Here is a 27,235-nt window from a genome sequence, read left to right as displayed (position 1 = left end):
CCGCCGGTGGCGGCGCTATGCTACAGCTCCATAATATGTGGTCATAGGTGGCCAGTTCCCGGCACCATTTGCATTCCGGCTGAACGTCCGGATAGATTTTGTTTAACACGTATGGGTTATAGAAAGATCTCGTCTGCAATCTTCGCCAGACGCTTTCCTGCGCCTTCACCAATTGCTTGTCCGGTGGAGGGTAAATTCTCCGCTCAAGTTTGTAATGGTTAGTAATGTCGGGAAAAGACACCAGCCCATCTCTCGTGGACCTCCCTGGAACGTCCGGCTCACCTGCTCGGCTGACGAAACCTCGAGCATACATGTGAGCCGCCTCGTTCCCAGGGTTCCCAGAGTGGGCCGGTACCCAGACAATTTCCACCTTAGGAGTAATCCACTCAGTTCTATAGGTCAATTCCCAATAATGGGTATGAGCCATATTTCTACTGTATAACAACAGTCTTGTGACGATGATGCAGCGGGTGAGCTTCGAAATTCGCTCACACTGCGATGGTGGCGGTGGTCGTACCGCTTGTGACGCTCCTCGACGACTGATCTCAATGCCGATGCTCCCACCATTGGGCCGGCGTTGAGAGGAAGAAGAGGCGGCGCGGCCGCCGCGATGGCGACCCGGCGGCGCCCTCTTGCCTGGTCGCTGGAGCCCGCCTGAGACGTGCTCGTCCCACCCGGAGGACGTCGAACGCGCGTCCAGGCGGGCCCTACCACTAGCGAGGCACGGCCCGCCTGAACCCACCTCGAACGCCTTCGCTCCGTCGATCACGTCGTGACTTGACTCGTTCGTCTCCAGCCAGGTGAGGGAGGAGAACCGCGTGTGTTCCCGATAACAATGACACGCTGCAGTACGCTGTTGTGCAAGTTGATGGCCGTCGCGAAGCAGTTCGAGCGAACGAAGCGAAGAAACGACGTTGACGCTGAGAGCGGACTGACATGTGTGCGGGAGGCGGTCTCTAAAGATTAGCGACGATTGAGTGTCGGCGTGTAGTTGATCTGTGATTAAGCGAAGATTTCACACTATAGCCCACTGACTGCCTACCACCCAAAAATTGACGAAAGATATTATTCAGCATTTAAACCCATGCGTAGGCACGGATTCGCAGTGTGTGGTAGAAGACTCTACGAACTCGGATAGTAGCGCTTTTGATGAACTTTTGCCTACCCGCTGTAACAGTATACAGATAATCCTATGGAGAGAAGAAAGCATCGAGGCAGAGCGGCACGTTGGTTGTCTTTAAAAAAAGTATAAAATATGCGTGTCTGTCTCTATAAGGCGAAGCAGCCTCCCACGGTAAAAACACTTTCGGGTTATGAATTACGAGCGCTACATTTTAAACTGTGTTACGTAACAGCGCGCGCGTCGTCTTACTCTATAGCGACACACAAAGTGTCGACGTCACAACGTTTCCGGAGTGCGGCTAGAGTGAATGCGCTGGATGACTGGGCGACGTGAAAATAACATCGACAAGGGGGCGTCCGTGACGGCCCGTTTATAAGTGTCAATCCTCACATCCGCCTCCAATGCCTTAGCCCAGTCAGTAGGCACTTCTACATCATACCCGCCATGGTTGCTCAGTGGCTATGGTGTTAGGCTGCTGAGCACGAGGTCGCGGGATCGAATCCCGACCACGGCGGCCGCATTTCGATGGGGGCGAAATGCGAAAACACCCGTGTACTTAGATTTAGGTGCACGTAAAAGAACCCCAGGTGGTCAAAATTTCCGGAGTCCCCCACTACGGCGTGCCTCATAATCAGAAAGTGGTTTTGGCACGTAAAACCCCATATATTATTATTATTCTACATCATATTTCCGAGGGATCACAGCTGCGGCATGGCTGCACACAGCATACGTGAGCTCGCTGGGCCCTCAGGCCAGGGCTAGTAGCATGCGTGACGCCCGACAGTGTAAGAGACAGTCGGCAAAGCCCTTATGCTACATAAGGAGTGAACTAAGCACATATGAGAGACTAGAATCGAGAAATGCAGAATGGATGAAGAAATATCAGATGGGGAAGGAATCATGAGTGCTGCAACTTATTAGGTGGAATCTCAGTGGAAGGAACGAGACGGGTCGTTGGGACGCATATAGGAACGATAATGTTTGGGTTTTAGTGCCATTAGCATTTTCTACCCACTTCAGCCGTTTTGAGCCTGCCTGCCTATCTATCTATCTATCTATCTATCTATCTATCTATCTATCTATCTATCTATCTATCTATCTATCTATCTATCTATCTATCTATCTATCTATCTATCTATCTATCTATCTATCTATCTATCTATCTATCTATCTATCTATCTATCTATCTATCTATCTATCTATCTATCTATCTATCTATCTATCTATCTATCTATCTTAAACCGCTTCACAACCATCATCTGCATGAATAGGTTATTTCAACAAAAAAACCGACAAAGAGCATGCTTCGAGGTCGTATTCTCGCACTTCTTTCTTAAAGGTCACCTGGCTGCGCACGTAGCAACATTAGGATGCCCACAGAAAAGCGGGAGGCTGTTGTTCGCGCGTGTTTCGCTTACTAAAGCCGTAAAGGAACGTTTTGTTTTCTTCACTGCGCAAGACATAAGATGTTGTGCTGAGGAGACCGTACCGCGTACGTGAATCAATGTGACTACTCTAAAGCGGCGTGAACTAGTTTTCTTTCGAAGTGACATTTCTATGAGGGACACCTTGCGCAGTATGGTGACGCTATGTTCCCAACGTGTAACGCATATCGTCACGTGACCGTATCTGACATACAAATAGAAATATCCACCATGTTTAACCGGCGAATCGCAGCACAGACTCGAAAAGCCTTAGCCACTTGCCCAATACACCCTTTGGTTACGTCCATTACAAGTGTGGATGCATAGCATGCACCTTTCTGTGGCAATTAGCGCTTTACTTAGAAAGACGGTGCGCGATTTTTCGTTAGCTAAGCGTGGGCACAGAGAGCACATGAAACAGGAACATGACCTTTTTCTGTTCGGGAACACCCATTCACTTCTTGTATACGCTTCGACTTGTGCAACGCCTTCTCCCCATCGAATTGTTTTTGAAAAGCGAATGCCGTTTCTTTTGTACATCGAAAGGGCTTCCTAGCCTTTTGTGCCTTAAAGAAGCGGTGTTGTTTCTTGTCCACGAGCCGCTTTCGTCACGTCGGCTTCTGGTGATGTAGACAGCTTTTGGACTGTCTTTATAGGCAGAACGTTTCTCTTCTTTAGACAGATGATTGCATATCTGGTGGCGCAGGACCAAGCAAACAACCGCCACCATGAAGAAGCTGGTGTCGACGTCAAGGCAACGCAAGAAGCAGGCCACCACCACCAACCTGGTGCACGTCAAGCAGGTGGAGAGCCGAAACACCGGTGGCGGCGTGTTCCGGCGCACTGTGCAAAACCAAACGCGTTCGTGCGAGTCCACCGTGCAGTCCTCCGACAGCGTCCAGGAGGAGGAAGAGACCACGGCCGCGTCCAACCTGAGCAGCGAGCTGATCAAGAGTCCGGAGTCCACGGATACCGGCATGCCGCCCAGGAGCTCGCGCGAGCCGTCCGACAGCAGCCTGACGCTGAGCCTGCCCAAGGAGATCCGCACATCGTGGCTGGAGAACGAGCGGTCTTCCAAGTCGGAAATGGACGCCGCCGCTTCAGCCGCGCTCGCGAGATTGTCACCGCCTCCGAGTGTGCTCCAGCTGCAGAGGACGCACACGTCAGAGGCCCGGAGTACGGCCAAAAGCATATTCAGCACCAACAAGTCAGTCGTCATGGAGACACAGCGGAACAGCATTTCGATGCTTCCAGGGGGCCACGCGCCGCCGTCGTGCAGGCCACCCGACTACCCGCCCGAGGTATCCACGGAGACGTCCGAGTACTCGGACGTCCACCAGTATCAGTCCGTGGATGGGTCGTTCAACTCGCACTCGGACAAGGAGTTCCGAAGCCTGTCCTCCAAAGCGGGCGCGCCCCAGGGCTCGGACATGTCTCTCGTCGGCATGCCGGCCACTGGGGCAGGGGCACGCGCGGGCAGTGAATCTTCAGTCGGGACAAAGCCGTTCGTGGTGTCGAGCCGAGTCGATGTCGACTCGGCCGCATCCCGCGGCACAGTAGCAGGACTACCTCGCACTGGGGAGGAGGACGCCTTTCGAAACGGCTGGTTTTCTCGGGTGCAACAGGGGTTCGTGATGCCAAGTGCCAGCGCGTCGCTCGACACCACGGCTTCCCGTGGCGGCGCTATAGATTTACCGTCAGCGACGTCCCTGGAGTCGCACAAGTACTGGAGCGCTGACGCCCTTCCCGCCGTCAGTTCGTGCACCTCGGCAGCAACGGGACTTGAGAGCGATTTTGAGTCCGGCGCGATTGCGAGGGACGACTACCAACGTCGCCTATCGGGCGTGCCATCGGCTGATACCGGTCCACTTCATGGTCACGACGGCAGACCCGTACTGAGGTCATCGAGCTTCAAGAGCGCCGTTTCTTCGGCGGCTTCGGAGCGTGACGCGGCATCCTCTCTTCAAAACATCCCAGGAAAAATGGCCGACTTATTCAAGGCGTTCGCGACGCCCGCCATAGAAGGCTACGAGGCTACGACCACCAGCAGCGCCACGCTTCCCATGCCTAAGGAACTCACCTGCACAAGCACGAGAACAATCGAACGTAAACCCGAGCAATTTCGCTCTTCTAGAGACATATCGACAACGACACGGAAAGAGGCTCACCCAGAGCACCCAGTAGGCCTTTCGACCTCGGCTGTGCTAGGTTCTACTGGAGTGACAGCTTCGGCGTCAGCTCTCCGTGGTGGTCTTCCCGCACGTAGGTTCTCCCTTCAGGAAAGATCGGACGCCGCTTCCAATGATAAACCAGCCCTCAGCGGCACGCCAAGTGCGATTGCTTCGCACGAACAACAACGGACAGCTACAGGCTCAGCGGAAACGTGTGTTACCGCGCCAAAGCCTTCTATACAAAGGCCTCCGAAAGAACAAGCCGCCAGCCAACCCCAGGTCGGCACGAAACCTCACAGGCTGCCCAGCGCAAGACATCTCAAGAAAGGGACTGAGAGCAGAACAACGACTCTATCTCTCAAGTCAAAAAGCCAGACCGAAGCTCTTCCTGGTATAGCAGCCAGTGCCGAATCGGCGATAGCGGCAGCTTCTTTTGTCGAACAGCCCCCCAAGTCCTTTATCGGAGCGCTAGTGCCTAGTGATATATCCTCGAAAGATCAACAGCTCCGTGAGTTGACAGCGACAAGCCGCGGCCCAGGTGGAGCATTTCCGCTTACAGCAGAACACGGTAAACGCACAAAGACTGGTAGTCCGGCTACTGCTTCTGGGCTGGCCTCGCCTAAGATGGGGAAGGGCGAGCATCGCAAGGTTCCCTCAGCAGGGAAAGTGTCAGAAGGGGCGGTCTCTCCAAAAGGCGAGCAACGTAAGAAGCATTCTCCACACAGTCCGACAACGTCTGGTGTTGCGCCGCCTAAGGTATCAGCTGAGGGACGCGCCGAGCATCCACCAGCACGCCGAACGGCAAGCGGGACTTCGTCACCCAATGTACCGGCTGGCATACAGCAACAGATGTCCCCCGGTGTGCTGGATTGGAGAGGAACGGCAACGTCTGTTCAGCCGTCACTCGCACCAATCGACGAAAGACTTGAGCGTTCCACAACGAGTTTCAGCATATCCGAAGTCGCGGCGCCAAAGCCGCCAGCGCATGCGCTTCCTTCTGCTGTAGATCGCCATGGCAGTGCCACGTGGGCTATCACGGCGACTACAGGAGCAAAGGTTGAAGTCGCTGCAGTGGCAGCTATTACAGAGGAGACGCCCTCCGCAGAAGTCCAAGCCCACTATCTTTCCGACAATGCCACCGTTCCTGGTGTCGGTCAAACATCCACTTTTCCCGACGGCATCCGTATCGAAGCAGCAAAAATTGAGGGTAGCGCAGACAGAAGCACAGATCATCTGGCGTCCACCAAGGAACAATTAACTAGTTTGGCTGCCGACACAAACTTGGCAGCCGAGCTGCCTACAACTTTGATTCGACAGCCCACTGAAGAGCCTCCTGATGGAGAATTGACAGAACTCGAGCCCGGTGTTGTTGCTGAGCATCAAATCACACGGACCGTGATGCGTTCGTTTACGGTGATCCCTCTTACAGAAAAAGGTCCAGACAAAGAAAAGGAGACAGGCGTTTCACTTACTGTCTCTTCTGACGCGCTTATTACTCAGAAGGCTGGAGGAATAGGTGCCGAATCCAGCGAGATTGATGTCGCAGTGCTTTCCGAAGACCATCGTGAAAAACCACCACAAACCACTGGAGAACCAAAGGGTGCAGGATTTGTGGGTGCAGTCAGGCAACTTGTAGAGCAACCTTACGAGGTTACTGCCCAAGAAGATAGTTTCCTAGTGGTCGGTTCAGAACTAACGCAACCAAAACGACCTAAAGAGCTACAGAAGACAGAAAAAACGGGGTTGAGAGAAATTTCGCGAAGTCTAGAGCAGGTGAAAGAGTCGCCACCGTTAGTACAGCTTGAGCGACTAAAGAAGGAAGGCAGCGAACTAGACCATGAAGGTCTGCAAAAGATTGAAGTGCTGGGTAAGCCGCAGGAACGGTTAGATCCCACACAAACCACGGAGCCTAAGGTACCTTCGGGAGAATTTGTAGAGGCACTTTTTGTGGCTCCCGTTGACGCTTCTAACGAGGGATCTAGAACTAGTATTGAGCAGACTATTGACTCATCACGCAGAGGTGTGACCGATGATCAATCTAAGAGAGCAGAACATTTGGGTCCTGCTCCCGGCAAAACAGTTACCGCCTTGCAGGAGCCTTTCGGGGAGGAGCGCGTAAGACTGTCAGCTAGCAGTCCCGTCTCAATAGAGGGCAGGGAACCTGGATTTTTATTCGAAGAATCTTTACGACGACCGACTGTAAGCTCATCTTGGGCGGAGGCTAGCACACAAGATGAGGAGCGTCGAAGAAGCTCCAGCGTCGGTTCTCCAAGGGCTGCGCTCACGGTATCCGCTGCGCCTAGCGACGATCTTCATCTTGCCATCGACCGTGGAGACAAGGTACAGGCCGAACAGCGTCGAAGAATGTCAACACCCAGCACTGCGCGTCCAAGTACTATAACAAACGGCACCCACCCGGACGAAACTTCTTTAACTGCCGCCAGCGATGGCCGCGAGTACTCCGGATCGACGTCTAAAGAGTCGCAAAAGGGTCCAAAATACCGGTCTGACCCTTTGTCTACTGACAGCTCCACTGCAGCAAGTTGCATGAGACCTAAGCTTGACTACCACGGCGACGTGTCGAGGAAGAGCCAAGAGGTGATGGGGGAAGCAGGGGTCACGCATGAAGACCACACAAGCGCTTTACCAGCGGGCGTTTTTGTCGACAAGCAAGACCAGCGAGTTGCCGGGCCTGCGCCAGAAGATACCGCTAGCGAACGCGCAGTTACGGTGTCCGATTCGCGTGGCTTTCAGCCGTCCTTGGTAGAGGGCCTCTTCCAACAGCTAAGGCAGAGCATGACCGGAAGCCGAAAGTCCGCCGAGGTAGCTGCCGGCAAAAAGGACGAGGAGCGCTCGGCGTTCGTCGAGACCGTCGTAACGAAACCGCGCGCAGAACTTGACATCGAAGGTACCGCGTCGGGAACCCCCGACGACATCGGCGAGGACGCGGAGAAGACCAGAGACCTGTACCCGTTCTTCGCCCCCGAAGAAGACCTGGGAATGGCGGTGTCCGCCATGAACTTGACGTCCGAACCTATCGACTTCGAGGCGTCGTTCGGCGGCAGGTCGACGCTTCGCGATGACCGAAGCTCGACCACATTCCTGCCCGTGTCCTCAGGAGAAGTGCGCCAGGGGCACGGCTTGGGTCAGCGTGGCGGAGCGGCGGCCCGCGAGTCGCTACGAGAAGGGTCAGCAGAATACGACCGGGAAGACGGGGCGTGCGTGGCACTGTCAGACAGCGACATCGGCCGGCCTCCCATTGTAGAGATCGTTTTCACCGGGTCGCCGCCGCAAGTCCGAGGTATTCCCTGCACGGCTCTCGTGGAGATTCCGTCCGAACAGCGAATCTCTGTGGCACCGACGCGCGAGCTTCTCGAGCAGAACTTTTGGGAGACGGAGGGTGGTCTCAGCGCATGCGGTACGTACATCTCCCTGGAGGACACCGAGCCGCCCTTCAGGAGTTCTGTAATGCAGGCAGCTGCTCGCCTCTTCCGCGTGGCATCACGTAAGTATCCTCATGCACAACCAGTTATCTCTCATGTGTGCTTCCTTTGAGCACGTCACCATAACGCACAGTTTCGCCATGAGTTGACCGCGTTAGTGTATACGGGAATGTAATCCGTAGTCGGGGAAAAGTCAGCGACAGACGTTATTACCCTCAAGTGCACCGTATACATGTTCAGAGTGTTTTTTTTAATGTCTTTATGTCTTATGTTAAAGGAGCTGAATAGAATAAGGATAACTGGAGGCTACAGGATCAACCGAATGAACCAAATTTGGCATGGGGCGCCGTTGGCTTAGCGAGGAACACAATGAACACTTCGTGCCAGGCGGCTGTTTTCTATCTCCCACCAGATCCTAGAGCGTAACCATCGATAACTTGTGTATCATGAACAGAAAATATGTCTCTGAACGTCAAAGCAGATTCATTTGGACAATCTTTTGGATTCATTTGGATTATTCATTTGGACAATTAGACGAATACGCACCGCACACCACAAGCGACTGCAGTCGAGAAAGTATTCAGCCATCTACTATACTAAACAAATGTTTGTGACAAAAATAATTGATGCTGATCTCGTTAAAACCGTGTTCCTAAGAGAAGTCATTTGCCATCCGTTGTCGCATTACCTTTCTGGTTAGGTTTCTTGCAGAGCTTGTACGTGTTATTGCTGTTTGCTGTCCTGCCTCTTTCCGAATCCGTTTCACAAAGAGGTTCTTACGATAAGCGTGTTCATAAACGTGGATGTATAAATATAAATAATGGGGTTTTTACAGGCCAAAACCACGATCTGATTGTGAGGCACACCGTAATGGGAAACTCTGGAATAATTTGGACCACCTGGGGTTCTTTAACGTGCACCCAAATCTAAGTACACGAGTATTTTCGCATTTCTCCCCCATCGAAATGCGGTCGCCGCGGCCGGAAATTCGATCACGCGACCTCCGTGCTCAGCAGCGCAACACTAAGCCACCACGGCGTGTCGCTCATGAGTTGACTTTCAGCAAAATAACTGGCGGACGCGGCTTTCTTTTTCCTGCCTCGCATACTCTCGACAAATCCTTGCTTGTGCGTGATCGTGGCCAAGTGTATAAGCCAAGGTCAATTCAAATAGGTCGCGAAGCTTCGGGCGAAAAGCGGTTCAGTACAGATTGTCACCGACATCAGCATGGGGGGTTATGGGAGCAGCGATCGAAGCGCGACTATATTTGGAGGGAACAAACATTGGGAAAGAAAAACGCCTTTTTTAATTCAAATGAGACACAGTTAGATTCATTCAACGAAAATAAAATTCGTTGTCAATTTTATATATTCGTGATGAGTTAAATAAATACGTTTAATTTTATTATTATTAATAAATGCATTTCTTTTCAGCGCCCATCGCTACAGGGGGCGTTGACGCCACTATCACTCGCAGTGCAATGCACGTCTTGAAATGGGCAGAAAGGCGCACTCGTATCACCTGTTGAAATACGCCCCCCTCACAATTTGTGCTTTCTTGCTTGTCGAAGTTTGTCTGAATTTGGTGACGCGCGTAGCTTCATTGCTTCTTAATCTGTTCAGTCAAAAGTAGTGAGTTACGACCGCCAGATAATTGTGTAGTTGTTTTCGTGCGACTGCGCTGGCCGACGGACTTGGCATCCGACAATAGGATCAGCACTCTACACCTAAAGCTTTCGTCGGCCTCCAAAGAAAGTATGCTCTGCGCAGGGATGCGATTTCGACAACCGTACGGCTGGCCTTTTCCTGCATCGCTTTCCACGCTGAAAGCTCGAAACGCCCATCAAGTCGAATGGCGGGGCATTTGAATATATAGCTCCAAAGGAAGAACAACAAAACAAATTTCGCGCCTTCGAAAACAAAATGACGTCACTTCTGCTTTTAACGGACATGGCGTCACGTTATTTTTTCTTCCGCCGGAAGTGTTCCCACCACATACAGATGGCGCTAAGCCCCATGAACCGGCCATGGGCCGCCATGTTTTGAACGTATGCGCTCCTATGGAAGCTTCGCTACCAGGTACATTTACCTTGTATAAGCGGTGGCTCGATTTCCTTTTTCATCTTCCTGAAGGCAACCTTCACTTCATCGCGGACCGAGAAGCGTGGTCAATGTTTTCAATGCTCTCCTACGTACGTCTCAGGCCCTCTGCGCATGCGCAGTATACCGCGTCTAGCCGTCTGTAAGAACCACAGGTGACTGCGTGCGCCTTCCGGTGCGTCCTTAATTAGACGTTGTGCATAGAAGGCGAAACCGTGACGGAGGCAATCCGAACATATTGGTAGTTTATTTCAGAGTATTCAACACGGTGTATACATAAGCAACAGAGCGCGCCTATCTGTGCTGCTTATGCCGTCCCTCGTCAGTTGCTGCGGTACGATTCTCGCGACTAATCATGCACCAGCTAGCCCAGCAACCTGTTTCATCGAACGATATAAAGCACCTCTTGTTCCTGCGCCTCGGACGTCTCCGTATTCATCCCAGGCGATCGAACTATCCCGGCCTGACTGATCGTCGTTCACGACAAATGATTAACTAGAACAGTACTTCGAAAACCCTTGATCCTACCGTATCCGGTATATAATCCAATCAGGTGATATGCTAGATCTGTGTGGTTGCCTGTGTACGAATAGAGCGAATTCGTGGGGCTGGTTGATATGCCATATTATAAAATCCAAAAACATGGCATGGCGCAAGATTACGAGGACGGAGGCGAAGAAACCGACAGGGCAATTTCACACTTTACGAGTGTTAATTCATTTATCCCGTTGATGCCCTCGTTGCGTGCTCGTTTATTTCTCGTTCTCTCTAATAATTAAAACTAACACACTAGTGTATTGTTCCGTCGCCTTCTTCGTTCGCGTCGGAGTCGACCATCCTCGTGCGCTATATAGTCTTGTATTATACGACGTCCCTAAATCATCGTCGGAAGTATGCAGCGTTTTGCTCAGCGTGAGCGATCGAGCGCTGTGGCGCCTGACGCCTCTACGTGTGACTGCGGTTGGTCGCAGCGCTGCCCGGCACGTTTCCGGCGCAAGAGGAGATTCCGCCGAACGCGCCCGTGCTGACGCGCGCCGACCCACCGCCGGCGCCGCCCCAGTCGGTCGCCGAACAGTGGAAGGAGCCCCAGGAAAAGGCCTCGAAAGAGAGAGAGATGCCCGGGCGCATAGTGAAGTGAGTGCCGCCGCTGCTTCGGCGCTATACGTACCGGCTTAAACCAACACCACCTATAGTCGGATACAACTTTAGAAAAAAGGGGGCGTTTACTCCTCCGAGGCGAATGCACACGAGCATCCACCAATGGGCGCGCACTCTGGACCGACGTCATGCACCGGACGGCCGGTGACTTCGCCGCTTCGGTCATCTGGGCGGGGCCTCCCCTTTTTTCTAAAGTTGTATCCGACTATAGATAGCGCAAGGCCTTTTCACTCCGATCCATGATGTCATGCTACCTGGCCCGACTGCCATACAATCTAATGGGGACGCTCCCGACTAGGCAACAGTGATTTTGACGTCACCGCTTTCATCACGCCAGCCTTGTCAATGGAAATTCGGGGCCAGGTAGCGTGACATCATGGATGGGGGTAAACAGGCCTTGTGTTATATAGGTGGTGTTGCTTAAACGCATACTACGAGAAAGGAGGGGGGTGGGGGGGAGGTATTTCAGCTGTACCAGTAACTTCTTATAAGGTACCTCCCTCCCCCCCCCCAGAAGAAAGAAAGAAAAGTCACTATTTATTCCCTTGCAAAAACTCTTGGTGAACAGCTAGAAAAGAAGCAAAATAAAAAAAGAATAGAAAGACAAGTGGCGACGCCGCCTTGAAATTCTCGTACCAGCTTCCCGTGACGTCATGAATCTTGACGACGTCTGCTTGGGCCAATCTCGAAATTTTATCGGCAGAAAGAATCGTCCGCGTTATATTCTAGGAGAGCAGAATACTGAATTTGAAGAATACTGAAGTTTCAAAGACCTGGCCACAACCACCGAAATACGAAAAAAAAGATGTTCTGAAATTTGTGACGTCACACTGGCGCACTGAAGCTGGCATTCTAGCGTGAAACTAAATATTAAAAAATGGCGTTGGTCTTCATTTCCTGCTCTAGTAATGGACCTTTTAATGCGGAATTAGCGAAAATAGAATTTTAAAGAAATACTTTGTCTGGTCTGATTTAACGATTCACACTAGGGGCCACTGACGCTTCTTTTTCAGAAGTGAGCCGCTCAGCTGGTTCAACGTGGTTTGTGACGGTAAAACAGCGCAGAAAACAAAAAACAAAGATAGCAGTCAGTGCTTTCTAGTGCGCGTGGTTCTTGCTTTCCGTCCGTCTTCGTTTTGTGCGTAGTTTTACTGTCCCGATACATATTTTCCGAGTTGTTAGAAACTGCCCCGCACGCTCATGTCACGTAACGGGATAACACTTGGCAAGTATTAAGGCTGGGAAACACTCATACGACGAAAACGGTGAAAAATAACGAAATAGCCCTCTTCCTTCGCTAACCCACAGGTACAATCGAGTCCCTGCACGGTTAAAAGTAACCCCCAGCTAATATTTCGAAAGCAGAATCAAAATTACCTGACATTTCAGAAATAAATACGGGAGAGCGAAGCGTCCGCCCAACCGTTCATAAGTTCTCGCGCTCGCGCACACGAACCCGCAACCTCCGGACCCCATCAAGAGCACAACAATGCTCTCTCTTTCCCCCATCATAACTTGCCTTATTGCTACACGACGTCATTAAATTTCGCGCAATGTCACGACATCACGTTAACGTGAATGACGACACGTCAGGCGCTTCGAGATCAACTTTAATATCGCAATTAAATACGGTACGCCGTCAAGGTTTGTGAGTGGTGGCGCTGGCCAATACTACCAGAGTTAGTTATAGTAGTAAAACATACGGAAATAGCCCAGAAAGTGGGTAGGAAACCGGTGGCGCGGTAGCTCAATTGGTAAGAGCATCGCACGTGTAATGCGAAGACGTGTGATCATTTCCCACCTGGCGCAAGTTTTTTTTTCGATCCAGTTGCATCTCCATTAATTTATAATTTTGTTTAATTCAATTGGTAAGTGGAAATAATTTCCTCTATGTTGTCTATGATGTCTTTGATTGTTGGCTCTTCTTATGATATGATATTATATGTATTGTGGGATTCTCACACCATACTCTTGGGACAAAGGAACGACAACACAGTAGTGCAAACAATCACAAAGGCATTTATTGCACCTTTCATAGATCAATGCCTGCTAGCCGAGTTGCTATCCGCAAAACATGCCGATGGGCGCGCGACAAATCTAGAAGTCCGACTTACCGCGACCGCATAGCGAGCGAATATGTTCGCCCCATGCTGGATCCCAACGCCTGGTCGTTCGCGTGTACGGTCACGCCAAAGGTGGCGCTTTCCAAGGCGGCCACGCGAGGCGGTCTCGCAGAAGTATGGGTCGCCTCGCGCGCGCGGGACGTCCACGCTGTTCGCCGACCGGCCGGGAAAGAGACAGCCTGTCCTCCCCTGCGCCCTCAAGTAACCCTGCCGTGAGGCGGCGTTAGCAGCGCAACACTCGCGCCATCTCTCGCACTGCGTTTCAACCACATCGGCCGCGCGGGCGTCACGCAAGCCACGCGGCGAAGCGTGATTGCAGGAGATGGGGGAAAACAAGACATCAGGGGACGCGCGAGAGTCGCGCATCCCCACAGTATATACATACCGGGTGTTTCAGCGAACGCTTTCAAATTTTTTTAAAGGTTGCCTGTGACAGATAGGACAATTCTAGTTCATGAGCTGGACTACTCGAATAGGCGGACATTACTTGCAAAAATAAATAGAAATGCATAATCGACTCATTACCATGAACTGAGTAATTACAAAAGAGTACGCATTTGGGCTGGTTGGTTCATGATTACGAGCAATAAAAACAGCGCTAAACGACGGGACGAGTGAAGGGCCGTTGTCTGTGTCCCTTCACTCGCCCCGTCGTTTAGCGCTGTTTTTATTGTGAGTAATTACGTTCTTAACTAATTACTTTATGGCCCATATTACAATTTACAAATTCTAGCCGCGGAGTTCGCAAGGCGGAACGAATTCTTAGGATGACACCAGTTTCGAGGTATTAATTCCCGAATATTGCGGAGAGATGCATTGGCGTTCCAGTTACCTTCTTAACAAGACGTTTTATGCTTTGAAGCACAAAAGTAAAACAAAGTAATTAGTTAAAAGCTGAATTAGGGAATTTTTGTCAATTGGTCGATTATGCATTTCAATTCTTTGTGCAAGTAGTGTCCGTCGCTTCGAACAAACCACCTCATGATATATATAGTCATGTCATAAGAAGTCAACAAACACTGACACCAAGGACAACATTGGGGAAATTACTTGTGCTTAATAAATGAAATAAAGAAACGATAAATAAATGGAAATTAAAGTGGATGAAAAAACAACTTGCCGCAGGTGGGAACCGAACCCACAACCTTCGCATTGCGCGAAGAAGAAAAATTGGCTGTACTAGCATACTTCTAGAACTATATATATATATATATATATATATATAATTCTAGAAGTATGATAATACAGCCAATTTTTCTATTTTTCACTTGGTGTTCCTTTTATTGCGATATGTGTTGCTTTTCATCTCTACAATAGATGCGTTTAGATGGAGCTGGCAAAGGCGGGTCGAGTTGCCGTGTCGGGCTGAAAATCGGCCACGTCGGACCGAGCGAGCGAGCGAACGTCGAGAGGAGTTCGGCGATCTCGCCTGCCAAGGGGCTAATGTGACCCTCCCCTGTGACCCGTCGCGAGGCGTCCAAACGAAGCGCGCGTTCGCGACGGGTCGGCTCGACTTCCGATTCGACTCGCTCGCGTCGACTTCGCGTAATGCAACGCCCACCGCTCAAAAAAGAATGGCCCGAACCGCGATTGTCCAAAGAGCGAGGGCGCGTTGCCGACCGGTGGTTAGAGACGTGTCCGTGTGTGCCTCGCCCTGCCGCAGCACTATGAGGAGCACCCTGGACTCGGTGGCGCCGGTCGTCGCCCTGTCCTTCGCCCTGTTCGCCTTCGTGACGGCCGCCGCTCTGTTGCTCAGCCGGGACGGCGACGAAGTCCGTACGTAAGCCCGCACGCACGCGCTGCCTCGTCTTACCTTAAGCGACTCCATTTTGACATCTAGGCATGGAGGAAGGAAACTGTGTAGAGGCCCCATAGAGTTTCTCACTATAACACCTAGAGGGTAATCTGGCGCCACCGTCTATGGGAGTTTCTTAAGGGGACACCGTGCCGTCATGGAAATGACGGTATGTGTGTCTGCGAGGCGCATATATGGTGGTGGCTGGTGGCTAGGTGGCTGGTGTTGTAAGAGGCTTCGTCTAAAACGTGGATATGGCTACGCAAACAACGCGTTTTCAAAGTAAAATTTTCATAAAATGTTTCCATTAACGCATATTACATCTTTACTCACCCACGATGCATGACCAAGAGAAGAAAAGCAAGAACAGACGACCAACTGTTTCAAAGCGAGCGCGAACCTTGTCGTCTGTCCTCCAACTTTAGCGGCCCGCTGATACTTCTTATGTAACATGTAGTCGTACACACAATAACAAGTTCTCATAGTTAAATAAAACATGTTTTCGCGTAATAATAAAGCTAAAACAGCTTTTCACGTGCTGTTTAGTAGAAAGTGAATCATTGTGACAGACGGAACGGTGCTTGCCAAGGGCGTCTTCAAGGTGTCCTGTCTCTACGAAAACGATGCCAATCCGAATCCACAATATACCGGCATTCCCATGAATACCACAGCGCAGCAGCGCCAGATATCCCTCTAGGTAATGTAGTGAGAAACTGTATGAGAGGCCCTACCCCTTCCGCGCGCTAGGAGAAAAGTGTGGAGGAAGTGACGTAGTAGGTTCTCCTTTGTTTTGCTGTTTTTTTTATTTCTTTGCTGTAGTGGCCCCGCCTTTCGGGCCACAATGGCGGCTTTGTTATTGTTCTATGCGCTCACACGTGTTGCTCCGTAGGTTTCGTACCGTGGCAAAGGCGCCGTGCGGGCAGGTTTGCGTTGGCCTCCGTGTTTTGTTGCGCTGCGTTACCTGGACTATAGTGCCTAGAATATACTGGCTAGTGTGCCGTCCGCGGCCTCTCGGGTGGCACCAAATGCAATGAATGCCGGCGGCTGCCACTAGGGGCGCTGCAGTGCAGGTGGGTGCCGCGGCACCATCCGGTCTTCGTAGCCCGCCGTGTTTCCACAGCATCGGCAAGCGGGCTGCTGCGCTTTTTATTTTTATTAAGCTGTAGCAGCAGCACAGTTCAAATGTGGGCAGCTGATTTATAAATCAGGGTTTGTTTCGATTACAACAGGCTTCTCTAGCGCTTGTTGCTTGCGTGAAAAGCGTATATCTTAGCTGGTCTTCGAGCGGGGAACCTGATGTGTTTCTATGCTGGCGAAGAGAAAACGTAATTTCTAAGGCAAATGCCTTTATCTCCATGTTCCAAGGCCGTGTTGCGAGGTACAGAACATATCACACGATCCAAGGAAGGCCAGAAACGAACCAAAGTATGTCCAGCCGTGTATAGGAGATGCTAAATGATTAGCAAATTTAATTATTCATTATAGTGATTGGGTTAAGGGGATAAGGCTGAATTAGAGGGATTATAGGTGTATTAATTAAGGATTAGAGTGAATTAGAGTAGGCTTTACAAGGCTTTCGCCTTCGTACGTGTATATCTTCGGCGATAGCTAAGGACACTTGTTTTTTTATTCTAGCGATGATGGCAGCGTAATTTTTTAAGGGTACGTACGTTTCAGGTTACATTTTTCATTCTAATAAAGTAAAGGAATTCTAAGGTTACGTTACTGTTCTATTGATGTTATATTAATGCATAACCACTCAAAACCGCTGTAACCGATCATCTTTTGAAATGACTTGAATTTCTGTATTCTTTCTTTTTATTTTATTTGCTGCTATTTCTGCCTACTATCTTATTGTTGTCCTCATAGGTTTGAATGTTTTTGATGGTTTGTAAACCATGTACCCATCTCCTCATAATTCCCATTGGGCCCCGAGGATAGGATAATAAGCAAAAAAAAATGCCTGTAAAATGGACTGCGCGTGGTGTTCCGTGTACTATACATTTTTTTTTATACCTGGTAAATACGTGCAGATTTCTTTTTATGCCTGATATACGTGAACAAAAATAGGAAACAGATATTTCATTTAAGCGTGACAAAGATTTTATTCATGCGTAACAACAGTCAATCGCAGGCATATAAGACAGCCCTAGATGAGATAATGCACACATACATGAATAGATCGCGCAGTGACGCAGTTTCAGGAGCTTCTGCCGTTGCCTTTGCGCTTCCCTCTCTTTGTTGATGCCTTTTACAAAAAAAAAACGAAACCTCAAGAAAACAAAGAACTTTGCAACTGCTGTCAAAAGCTGGTTTTTCATGCTCTGGGCACCCTGGTTGAGGAAAGGCCAGGCTGTCTGCAGCTGACCTGAAAAATCAGCTATACTCGCTACATGTCACTTGTTTTTGCTGAAGAACACAGTAAAAGCATCTTCCCCGGCCTTCACAGCGGTTGACGTCTGGCTAAGATAGACAAGCAAGGCCTCCATTGTCAAAATGGGAAGTGCAATAATGAAGCAGCGTCAGCTGTACTAGCTTCAGCTTTACTTACGCAAAGGAAGCCTGCACAATGTGGTCAAGAATTTTAGGCAGTAATCTATCGTGCAACATAACCTGCAGTATAGTAGATCAAAGCACTACTGCTCGTTTTTTCTTCTTTCCCCCCCCCCCCCCTGGTACTCAGGAAAAGTAAGCTGAATGCTTAGCAAACTCAGGAAATATCGTGGGTATAGCTTAGGGTTTCAGGCGTGGTCACGATGGAAGAATACTTCCACCGTGGGCGTGTTTTATCACGGGGTATCTCGTGGACAACGTTATTCACGGTGGTAGAGAACGCGCGCTCGACTAAGCTGTTTTCGAACTGTTTTTCACAAACCGCAGCAGTTGGTGCCGGCCTTCTGTCCGTTCTCCTGATCATTCTTGCCCATTCTGCTTCCGCTTCGTATCAGATGGTAGAGTGAACAAGGATACACGCCTTTTGTTCGAGCGGTAACCGCTTCCACACAACGGCACAAAGCAGGTGCTCTCCTTGCACTGTCTCAGCTTCGGCATTTTTTCACCGCCGCCGCATAGTTCTCGCAATGACAGGCACACGAACATAACAGCCACGCACTCACTCTTTGACAACACCAAGCACAAACACGCAACGCTGTAATAACACTGAACACGCAAACACAGAAACCAACCCAACAACTGCGAAACTGATATGCGAAGCAGACGACACGCACAGTCTGCACCCACCCGTGTGGCAGCGACCTCTGCCGGCCATCGTGGGCATTCATTGCAGGCGGCGCCACGCTCGTCCATTGAAAAAAGAGCTGGTGCACGGCACACTAGCCAGTATATTCTAGGCACTATACCTGGACCGTGCTCAACCGGAAGTTGCTGTGGCGAGGTGGGACAGGAGGAACTAAAGTTCGTAAAATGAACGCGCATGCAACGCTGTACGCAATGTACCGCGACGCGGCAATGGCAACGGGCGAAGGAATAACCGCGGGAAATTTTGCCCTCTTTGGCGGAATCATGCTAACGTGCTAACGATTGCTTAGTATTGCTGCGGAGCGCGCGGGTCCGAGCAGCACGGTTGCACGCAGCGCGGCGTGGTTTCGCGAGAAATGTGAACAAGAGAGGAGAGCTGGCCCGATAGGCGGAGCAACGCGATGAGCAACGCCAACTTCCGGCGTCACTCTCGCTTCACAAAGAGTGAGGTCAGGGCCTCTCCCGAGTTTCCTTCCTCCGTGCATCTAGGTCACGGAACGGGACGCATTACGTAGACGTCGCTGCGTAGGTGTCGTTTGCTCGTTGTTGTCGCGATGCCCAGTGACCCGAGTTGAACGTCAAAGTGGTTCGTTGAAGAGCGGCGCATATATCCAGTGAACTCGGTGGCACGTTGGCCCACATTTTTTCAGACTGCATTATCTTCAGGAGTGGCTCGCGAAAACGGGGGAGGCGGGGATACACAATACAGAAAACTGGGTTGGGCTGGACAGGAATGTTTTCCTTCGCGGGCTTATTGGTGAGCTGCCTGCTCCTAAATAATAAAATTCAAACAGCGCTAGACGACAGGACCAGAAAGAGGAGGAGACAAGTACGGCGCTGAACTTACAACTCAAGACGTATTCCTTCAGAAGGAAAGCTGCTGGTCCTCGGAGACGTCATTTTGGATCCAAAGCACGAAAAGACCTTGCGCCTTGGACCTAAGTTTTGCCTCGACCCTGGTCTGAGAACTGTTGAAAAGTTTGCCTTCGCCCATAATGTGTCATCTAAGGCTCAGCCCGAGGACAGAACTAGGTGTGTATCAGAGTGTGCTGACGCTGTGGCCAGTAGTAACAGACCTAAAGTGCGCAGCAATAGATTTCGAACTGTTTGAATTTCATTGTTACCATGGAACACCAACTCGCCCAATCCGCTGCCCTTCTGCTGCTCCTAAAGTTTACGTACTACGTACGTGACGTCATTGGTGAAACGGATGTTGCGCATCCGCCGCCGTGACCACGGGCGGCGCTGGCGAACACTCCTCGAGTTGCACGCACGTGAATACCCAAAGAACGTGGACTTCGGCACCACAGCCGCCGTCGGAAAAGCGGTAGTGCAACGTACACGTAACGCGGAGGTCCTGGGTTAGACTCCCACCGACAGCAAGTTGTTCTTTAGAAGAGTATAGGCTTGGGCTCGTTGGTAATGCATAGTTACACTGGAAGCATAGCACGGGAAGGACGATCGACAAAGACTAGACAGGACAAGCGCTAAAATTTTCTTTGGCGCCTGTCCTGTCTAGTCTTTGTCGATCGTCCTTCCCGCGCTATGCTTCCAGTGCAACTAGTTGCCATTTCATCCGTTTTCGTTTTTCTTTAGCTTGTTATTTCCACGCTTTAATTGAAAGTTGCAAGTGACTTCCCTTATGCTTTCTTTGGCTTCGTTTTCTGATAGATTCACATGGTTCTAACTCAAAAAAAAAAAAGAAAGCATCGATCCCCTCAGCTTCCCTTCACGTTTCTTATTTTTTTACATTAAAGGAGGAACGTTAAGTGAGTAACTGACACGACTCTACCACTTGCTCCTCTTACATAAAATAATGATACACAGCAAGCATACGAAGGCTGGAAAACATCAGCCGTACTAACCCGATTCTAAAGTTGCATGCTCTCGAAATGCTGGACATGGCGTCATCGACTTTATCGTGACGTCACGGCACAGACTGAAATTTGTTGACTGCGTGTAGCAATAACACACAGATATGATGACGTGGCTGGCAAGAAATAAAAAGAAGATAGTCAACAAGAGATCCGCGCGTGATTTTTTCTGGCGGCGATCGCATGTTGCAGCCGCACAGCGATCGCAAGAAAGAAGAGAGCCGGTGTGTCATGACGTCATGATGAGGCCACCTCATGGATATACCAATACCGAAACTGGTGTGCAGAAACATTAAGTACTATATCAAATTATTTAGGGCGCTCGGACGCCTGCCGATATTTCTTTCTGTGGTTTAGAAGGTTTCGATCTCCATTTAACTCTAAAAGCGAGTGGAAAAAATGTAATTTAGGTACTCCTTTACAGGACCCCTCACCAGGCCCCGCCGGTTATTTCACCTATACGCTATAATAATAATAATAATAATAATAATAATAATAATAATAATAATAATAATAATAATAATAATAATAATAATAATAATCTGATCGAAGATTTGTAATGTGCAATCTAACATACAATGCATGGTCAGCGCAATAACTGCACGACGCTTCTATCAAGGAAAAGGCGTTAAAGGTGACTTGATGGCGCCTCGCCAGACGTCATCCCCCCTTGCTGCACACAGTGCCACCACTGTGGGTGTTGCAAAGCGCCTGACGGGGAGCGTTCTACCACCAGGCTTTATAAAATCGTTTTAGTGGTAGCCGAGACAGAAGCAAGTGATATGTCAAAGCCCATGTTGACAGGAGCAAAATTCACCGACGATCACGATACTCCTTAATGCTAAACTTGAGCACAGCTGTATGCGTGATTTCATTTCGCGATATATTGGCTGGCGCGGGCAATCTGTCACATGCGGCACGCTGCAAACGGGAGATCGCGAGAGGCGGCGTGTGGCCGCGATTCACGGCAGCCGCCGCAGACAGACCTCCCGCTCATGCAGCGCTTTGTTTTCATACAGATAACGCGAGCTACTCTGGCGCCATCTCGTAGCCATCGTCGCCGCAAAGGCGTCTTGAACGACGCTTTTCTTCTCAAGCTTTCGCCATATACCCTTCTCCTCCGCTCTCCGCCTCATGGTAGTGAAATTTAACTCTTGCGCGCCTTTCATGTCTTTCATGTTGCTGCACTCAATTGCTAACCTTCTTTGCAACATCTTTTGTAAATACTGCTAGAATGTTATATATATATATAAACCTTCTTTACATTTCGCACTTTGATGTTGCTACTTAAGATGTTTGCTATTCCCATTATGTACTTGAATCTGGTATTTTTTATTCACAATTATACTACGACTTCATCATGTTCATTGTTTGACCTTGTGCTCTTCCTGTAATAATCCCTTATGGGATTGGCAGTATGTTCTAAATAAATAAATAAATAAGTTATGCTGCTAGAAGAATGCAGGAGATTTACATACTCTTGCAAATACGTGAGGCAATGAAGCCACATTTCTAGGTCTTAATTCATAGCTCAGAGAAATCGAGAGTTATGATATTTAATAAATAATAAATAATACCGTGGCATCAACCCAGCAGGTCATGCCCACAGTAAGGTACCTGAATAGATACCACAATAGATACCTCAATATGTACATCAACGAAGGAAAGATCTCTGCTCAGACATCCATGGATGTAATCTGAGAAGTAAGGGGAAACGAAATGCAACTATAATGAAAAATAGGTTAGTTTAGGATTTAAATAAGTATGAGATGGCATGAAGAACTTGCAAAAGAACAATGGTGCTAGCGCTAACGTTCGAAAATTGCATTCTGTGAAAATCATAGTATTTGTTGCGGTTGGAAACTAACCAGAGGTCTGCGGGCCGAGTGTTATTTGGGGCCCACGGTAAATAAGCCACACATGACGCAGTGCAAGGTGACATGGGTTGAACCTATTTTGATGTCAGAGAAGCACAAAGCAAAATTGTTTTTGAAGAAAGACGCAGGAACATGGACGAATAGAAATGACCTGCTAAAGATGCACACATATCCGCACCTCAAGACTGTGCACACAACAATGAAGGAAGAGGTCCAGAAATGTTGCAGCCAAGTACAAGGTAACTGAAAGTACAAATAGACGAGTCATCAAAAAGAAAATGAGAGAAACAGATACGATATAATTTGAATGCAAAAGATGGAAACAAAGAACTCAACAGAGATTTACATATACTACAAAAGAGAAACCAGGGAAGAAAATCCACGATAGCAAAAAAAGGGCAGTGAGGCCCGAGCCAGCTGACTGAGGACAAAAAAAAAAGAAGCACCGGAACAAATATTCACAATACTATGAGGCATATGTGTCTGCTGCAGCAAAAGTCCGGAGACGACTCAGCACATTTTAATAACGGAATGCCAAGAACCACAGGAAACGTCCGCTTCCCAGAAGCGCTCGTATTGACAGCGAATGAAAGCACTAATGAGTCACCGAGAGATGCTTAGAGTACTGGTGGCAAGAAAGCATGGAATAAATCGATAGAGATGGGGTCGATACAGGCGTGCAATACAGAGATAGTGGTTACAACGAGGAGAAAGAAAATCGAGAGAGACAGGAAAAAATGATTGACTGCAGTTTACGTAAACCTGATTAGCTCAATCAGTCTAGGTGACTACCGTTTGACTAGTGTAAGCGCCGCACCCCTAATTTGGCAGCCCAAAAGTTTGGAGAAAAAAATTCCATCAGAAAAGCAGTCGCGTTCAGTGCTCCGACGCTGCGCGCGCGCATTCGCGAATTTTCGCGTGCTACGTACTTCGGCGGGCCGCTACTAGATGGCGAGAGCTGCGCGTTGACTTCTGATGCAATGATACATCCGGGGATCCGGGGTGTGCAGTAGTAACGGTCGCACCTCGTCAAAATTGTGAAAGAAAAAGTGCGACCGTTACACGAGTCTGTGCGGTATTTGCTACCGCCTCGTTCCAAAGGGAACGCCAATAGAAATCATCATCAGGCAAACAGTCGTGTGTGTGACGGCAACGGCAAGAAGACGGCACGACGGCGACATGGTGACGACGACAGCTGCACATGATGACGAGAACACCGGCGAGGCTAAAGCACGACAAAGCCTACCTGGGCCGATGCCAGATGTAGTGCGCTAAGTATACCAGGTCGATAACGAATTCGGTGCAATTTGACATTGATAGAAACATACATTTTGGTGAACTAGTTGCCATGTTTCAGTGCGATTAGGATTTTTAGCATACTTCCCGCACTTTCCGGTGTCTGTCGGTGAGCGTCTCTAACCGTTTACCCCCCAACTTGGGTCGCTGGATAGCCCATGGTCTAATGGGTAGAGTATTTAGCTGCTGTGCTGAAGGAACCGGGTTCGGAACCAACCGTCGAATCAACTTGATTTACTAGGTATATGTGAAACTTGCTATACATCGCTCTTCAGTGAACTTCGTTCATGTCGACATGGGTTACAGGGTATCTGCAACTGGGAATGGTGCCTCTCTTCAACGAACCTCTTTGAGGCCAATTTTGGTCATTGAGCATGTGCCGATCTGAATGAACCTCTCTGACACCAGCCCAGGTCACTGCGTATGTACCACTGGTCATGTGTAACTCTTCAATAGCAAAAAGGTGGTTTAAAATTTATCCGGTGCAGGGCGGTATCAATCGAAACCATGTCGCATCTATTCAAACAGTCTATAGTCTGTATATACAGGATGTTTCAACGAACACTTCCAAAAATTCTTACAGTTTGTCTGTGGCAGATAGCAGAGTTCTAGTTCATGAGGTGGTTTACTCGAAGCGGCGGACACTACCTGTACAAAAAGTTAATATGCCTAATCTACTAATTAAGGAAAGTTTACTAAATTAACTTTCTAACTAATTGCTTTATGACCCATATTGCAGGTTACAAATTATAGCCGCGGAGTTCGCGAGGCGGATCCACTTGGAACGAATTTTCGGGTTGACGCCAGTATCGAGATATTAATTCCCAAACTTTGCGGAGAAGCGCATTGGCTTCAGTGCATAAAACGACGTTGTTTTTCTTTTTTTTTTAAGGAAGTAACTGGAACGCTAGTGCATTTCTCCGCAAAGTTCGCTCATTATTATCTCGAAACTGGTGTCATCCTAAGAGTTTGTTCCAAGTGGATCCGCCTTTTCTTTGTTAATTGATTATGTACATGTTTTTTGTGCAAGTAGTGCCCGTCGCTTCGAGTAGACCACCTCATGAACTAGAATTGAGCTATCTGCCACAGGCAACCTTTCAAATATTTTGAAACTGTTCGCGGAAACACCCTGTATATTCACACTATAGTGCCACGCACGAACTTCGAGGCGCCTCCGCTAGACGGCGCGGCCCGTCTTGAACGAAGCGCGCTACATTATGTCGCTACATTGCTTCAATGCTAATCGCTTTAACGTCGACATTGATCCTGAGATGGGTCCTGCCAGAATATTTTCCTTATATGCATGCGTAAACGCGCTAAGACATCGAAAGAACATAGCGCAGACTGAATGTGCGCAACCAACAACTGCATTCTTGCGATTTATAGACATACTACCTTTCGGAAATTGCAAGATCGACGAATGCTTCGCGTTAGAAAATCGCTTCGACAAATGCTAGGATGGAGTGGCAGTGGCAGCTCTGTATCTCCGAGACGGGTTTATTTATGCGCAATCTGGTTGTAAATTAATTGATTCGTTAGATTTGACTTCCAAAAGCAACGCCGGGTATATGACAGACGCCGTAGTGGGGGGCTCCGGATTAATTTGAGGAGCACCTAAATCGAAGTGCACGAGCGTTGTTCCTTGCATTTCATCTCCATCAAAATGAGGGCGTCGCGGCCGGTTATCGAACCGGCGACCTCTTTCTCAGGAGCAGAACGCGGTGGCCAATGATCCACTGCAGCGTGTGACGAGCTTGTTGTACCAACAATCGTAACACGCCCACCAGGGATATAGTAGTTCGGACGACTAAATGTAATCAAGGTGTGCCGATAACTGATTCACAGTTTGCGAAACGCTGCTTGATACGAAGTGCACATAAGTGACCCCATGAACCAACACACGTGAACGCGCCGTTTCGCAAGTACAGAGCGGTCCACTTTTGAGTAGGGCGCCCGAGCAGCCAACTCCGGGTTAGAAGCCTGCTTAGTTCGAGGTAGCGCGTGCGAGAGCGTCCGTGGCCTCACAGATGTGCAAGAATGCGCTTTTTTTTACTGAGATAGCAATCTATGCGGACGCTGAAGGCGTACTTGCGCCGTCGCCGTTGTCGTGATGTCCCGCTATCGACGACGCATGCGCCGCATGCGTGCACTAACGCGAAGGCCTCCAGATACGCGCAACGCGTTTCTGCGAAGCTTTATTTGTGCCAACCTAAATATGTCGAACGGTGAGCGAAGTGTCAACTACGCCGCCGCGTAGGACACGGTTCATAAAACAGCAATACCTCCGCTCTTGGCCTATAGGCACTTTGGTACGTAGCTTGTAGTTTATTGTAACTTCGCTAATTATGACTACCCGCCGCGGTTGCTCAGTGGCTATGGTGTTGGGCTGCCGAGCACGGAGTCGCGGGATCGAATCCCGGCCACGGCAGCCGCATTTCGATGGGGGCGAAATGCGAAAACACCCGTGTACTTAGATTTGGGTGCACGTTAAAGAACCCCAGGTGGTCAAAATCTCCAGAGTCCCCCACTACGGCGTGCCTCACAATGAGAAAGTGGTCTTGGCCCGTAAAACCGTACAATTTAGTTAATTTAATTGTGACTACCGCATATTACTGTGTTTCAAAATAAAGAAAGTCGTTGACCACGCTTCCCACATAACCTAATTATGCGACAAAAGCTAAGAGGTACGAAGAAATACGAAGAGGTGCTAAACTGTACGGTGTACGGAGAAGTTAGACAAATCGAAACAAGCTCGCGTAGCTGTTAGCATTCCGTAAAACTGGCTTCTCCACAATAAGAATCAGTGTGGGGAGAAGCTCGCTTCGCGTCAAATTATGGACAAGCGCGTCACGCAGCATTGTGCCACTGTTTTCGTGATGCTCAGCGGATGGAAATTCCCCTCAGCCTCGGTCTAGCATCGATTCAAGTACATGCATAACTTAGATTGCGAAAGGAGGTGGGTGGGTGGGGAGGCGTCGTTAAACAGCACAGTAGGAGATTGGGGAGGCCATATAATCAAGGACGCTGGATTATTTATTTAAATTAGCATTCTCGAAGAACTTCACCCACTTGGCGGTATGTATGTATGTATGTATGTATGTATGTATGTATGTATGTATGTATGTATGTATGTATGTATGTATGTATGTATGCAGGTGCGTGCGTGCGTGCGTACAACCTATTTCAGGCCGCTCTTCAGCGAAAAAAAACACCTTTTAACATTTCTCTGGTTCTGGGCGAAATTTCCGTTTTTCGTCTGCGGTGGACAGTGCAATTCTACGAAACAAACGATAAACGATCTCGTTGTTGTTGTTGTTGTTGTTGTTGTTGTTGTTGTTGTTGTTGTTGTTGTTGTTGTTGTTGTTGTTGTTGTTGTTGTTGTTGTTGTTGTTGTTGTTGTTGTTGTTGTTGTTGTTGTTGTTGTTGTTGTTGTTTGAATGCTAACCAGTGCTCTCTATCTCTGGTTTCGCAGATCACCTGTAAAGTCTCACGGTACCTGGATTAGTTTGCGTACAATGGACCAAAGGGTAGACTTTCTTTTTGTTTTGATATTTTGTGACGTTGTGAATCCAATTAAACGCATCGAAAGCTCCG

General features: G+C 49.2%; 1 protein-coding gene across 1 annotated transcript; it reads left to right on the top strand.

The window, feature by feature from the left end:
* Window positions 1–562: 562 nt before the first annotated feature.
* On the top strand, window positions 563–27,235 carry LOC135904659 (mucin-22-like). The gene is made up of 5 exons (XM_065435544.2): window positions 563–800; window positions 3,254–8,223; window positions 11,232–11,394; window positions 15,205–15,317; window positions 27,114–27,235. Exons 2-5 carry the CDS (start codon window positions 3,276–3,278, stop codon window positions 27,122–27,124), a joined length of 5,235 nt encoding a protein of 1,744 aa, XP_065291616.2. The 5' UTR covers window positions 563–800; window positions 3,254–3,275; the 3' UTR covers window positions 27,125–27,235.

This window comes from Dermacentor albipictus, chromosome 2 (genome assembly GCF_038994185.2).
Source record: "Dermacentor albipictus isolate Rhodes 1998 colony chromosome 2, USDA_Dalb.pri_finalv2, whole genome shotgun sequence".
Lineage (NCBI taxonomy): Eukaryota > Metazoa > Arthropoda > Arachnida > Ixodida > Ixodidae > Dermacentor > Dermacentor albipictus.
This window is presented reverse-complemented; position numbering and strand designations above follow the sequence as displayed.

Coding starts and splice junctions, on each gene's coding strand:
- LOC135904659 (XM_065435544.2), top strand. CDS start 3,276: ATGAAGAAGCTGGTGTCGACGTCAAGGCAACGCAAGAAGCAGGCCACC. Junction 8,224..11,231: donor CCTCTTCCGCGTGGCATCAC/GTAAGTATCCTC, acceptor GGTTGGTCGCAG/CGCTGCCCGGCACGTTTCCG. Junction 11,395..15,204: donor ATGCCCGGGCGCATAGTGAA/GTGAGTGCCGCC, acceptor GCCCTGCCGCAG/CACTATGAGGAGCACCCTGG.